The sequence below is a fragment of the Capsicum annuum genome, unplaced genomic scaffold (genome assembly GCF_002878395.1).
Source record: "Capsicum annuum cultivar UCD-10X-F1 unplaced genomic scaffold, UCD10Xv1.1 ctg998, whole genome shotgun sequence".
NCBI lineage: Eukaryota > Viridiplantae > Streptophyta > Magnoliopsida > Solanales > Solanaceae > Capsicum > Capsicum annuum.
Genome location: NW_025896076.1, coordinates 480,505 through 482,218, shown reverse-complemented (window position 1 = coordinate 482,218; position 1,714 = coordinate 480,505). Strand labels below are relative to the sequence as shown.

Below are 1,714 nucleotides of genomic sequence, written 5' to 3'. Positions count from 1 at the left end.
GTGTCACATAAATTCCGAAAGAGAGAATGATAGTTAAACATAAATATATTCTTAGAGTAAGTTGCACTTGATTTCTTCAAGCTATAAATAACTCCCGTATTCATTCACCAATTCCACAATCACTCTTACTCTGCTAGAATTCACTTCACTCTTTCTCTGCTAGTATTTGCTTCTTTCTGTTTCAAGAAATTTCTTTCAAAGTTTCTATTTCAGCTGTTCTAAAGAGTTTTTCTTCTTTATCCTAACCGTAACTTTTCTCTGTGTAAAATCATACATCTTTTTGTTTCGTTTTCATCCTACATTTCTTCAATCGTATCATCACTATACATTAATAGATGGCCTATAGGAATGATTGCCATTTCAGCTACATCAATTCATCACCTTCCCCATTTCGTCAACAATCCGAGGAGCAAGAAACAATTCACGATGATTTTCATGAATTAATCGATCAAGCTCTATACGAATCAGATGAATTTCGTATGTACGCATATAAAATAAAAAGATGCCAAAACCTTTTAAGTCACGATTGGCCCTCTTGTCCCTTTACACACCGAGGGGAAAAAGCACGTCGGCGTGACCCAAGAAAATACAATTATTTGCCAATTCCTTGCCCGAGCTACAAATTCGCGTCTTGCATTAAAGGTGATAATTGTGAATTGAGCCACGGGGTTTTCGAGTACTGGCTACATCCCGCGAAGTACAAGACTCATCTATGTTATGCTGGCACGGCATGTGATAGACGAGTATGTTTTTTTGCTCATACACTAAAAGAGCTCCGTCTTGAGACGAAGTACAATTGGTATTATATGTATCAGTACCCTTTACACATCCAACCTTACCCTGACATTTTAATCGAAAATGAACCAAATGGTATTTGGATGGTTATTTCTTGTAATCATCAGCTGCCACCACCACCACATGATCAGTACTGTGGTACTGTTGTCTCTGAACATGGAAATTTGTCGACTTCTCAACAAATTCCTCAAGATAGTATTCCTCCCCCTCCTCTTTATTCTTCTCAATCTCAACCAAGAATAGATCAAACGGTTCAAAGTGAGAGTAGTTTTTCACTTTTTTCGACTAACCATGCAAAATTAATTGAGGAGCTGAAGAATCTTGAGATTGGGAGTACTTCTCATGCTAAGGTGAATAAAACAAATGATGAAAAGGGTACAAGTTGTGTGGAGATTGAGTCACCGGATCAAGAATTTCGAAACATCAATTGGATTTCTGATTTGTTAGTGGATGAGTTTGACGGTACAAGATTGTAAATATTTTTTATATATGATGTATGATAGTAATTGGTAATTTATTAATTGTATATCATTTTTAAGAAGATACTTGTAGTACCTTTCATAGGAAGCTGTACTATAATTATGGTTTGCCTTTTAAGAAGAAATTATGTGAAGAGAACACTGTTTTATCCAGACCAACTTGATACAATGGATAAAGTTTAATGACTTTAATCAAACAAAAAACAGTTAAATATTTTATTAATATAATGGGTAAAGTTCGACTTCAGTTTAATTTTGTGACTTTACTCATACAGGCGTAAAGTTCAACAATCATACGTGACATTAAATCTCTAGAGCTATAGGCAAAACAAAGACTTACTATACTCAAAAACCAAATAATAGCGTACAAGAACAAATAGGTATGCAAATAATTCAAACACAACACAAAGACTCAACATACTCAAAAGCACCAATTGCAC

General features: G+C 34.8%; 1 protein-coding gene across 1 annotated transcript; it reads left to right on the top strand.

The window, feature by feature from the left end:
- Positions 1-335: 335 nt before the first annotated feature.
- Positions 336-1,271, top strand: LOC124895822 (zinc finger CCCH domain-containing protein 24-like). The gene has a single exon (XM_047406233.1). It carries the CDS (start codon positions 336-338, stop codon positions 1,269-1,271), a length of 936 nt encoding a protein of 311 aa, XP_047262189.1.
- Positions 1,272-1,714: the final 443 nt, after the last annotated feature.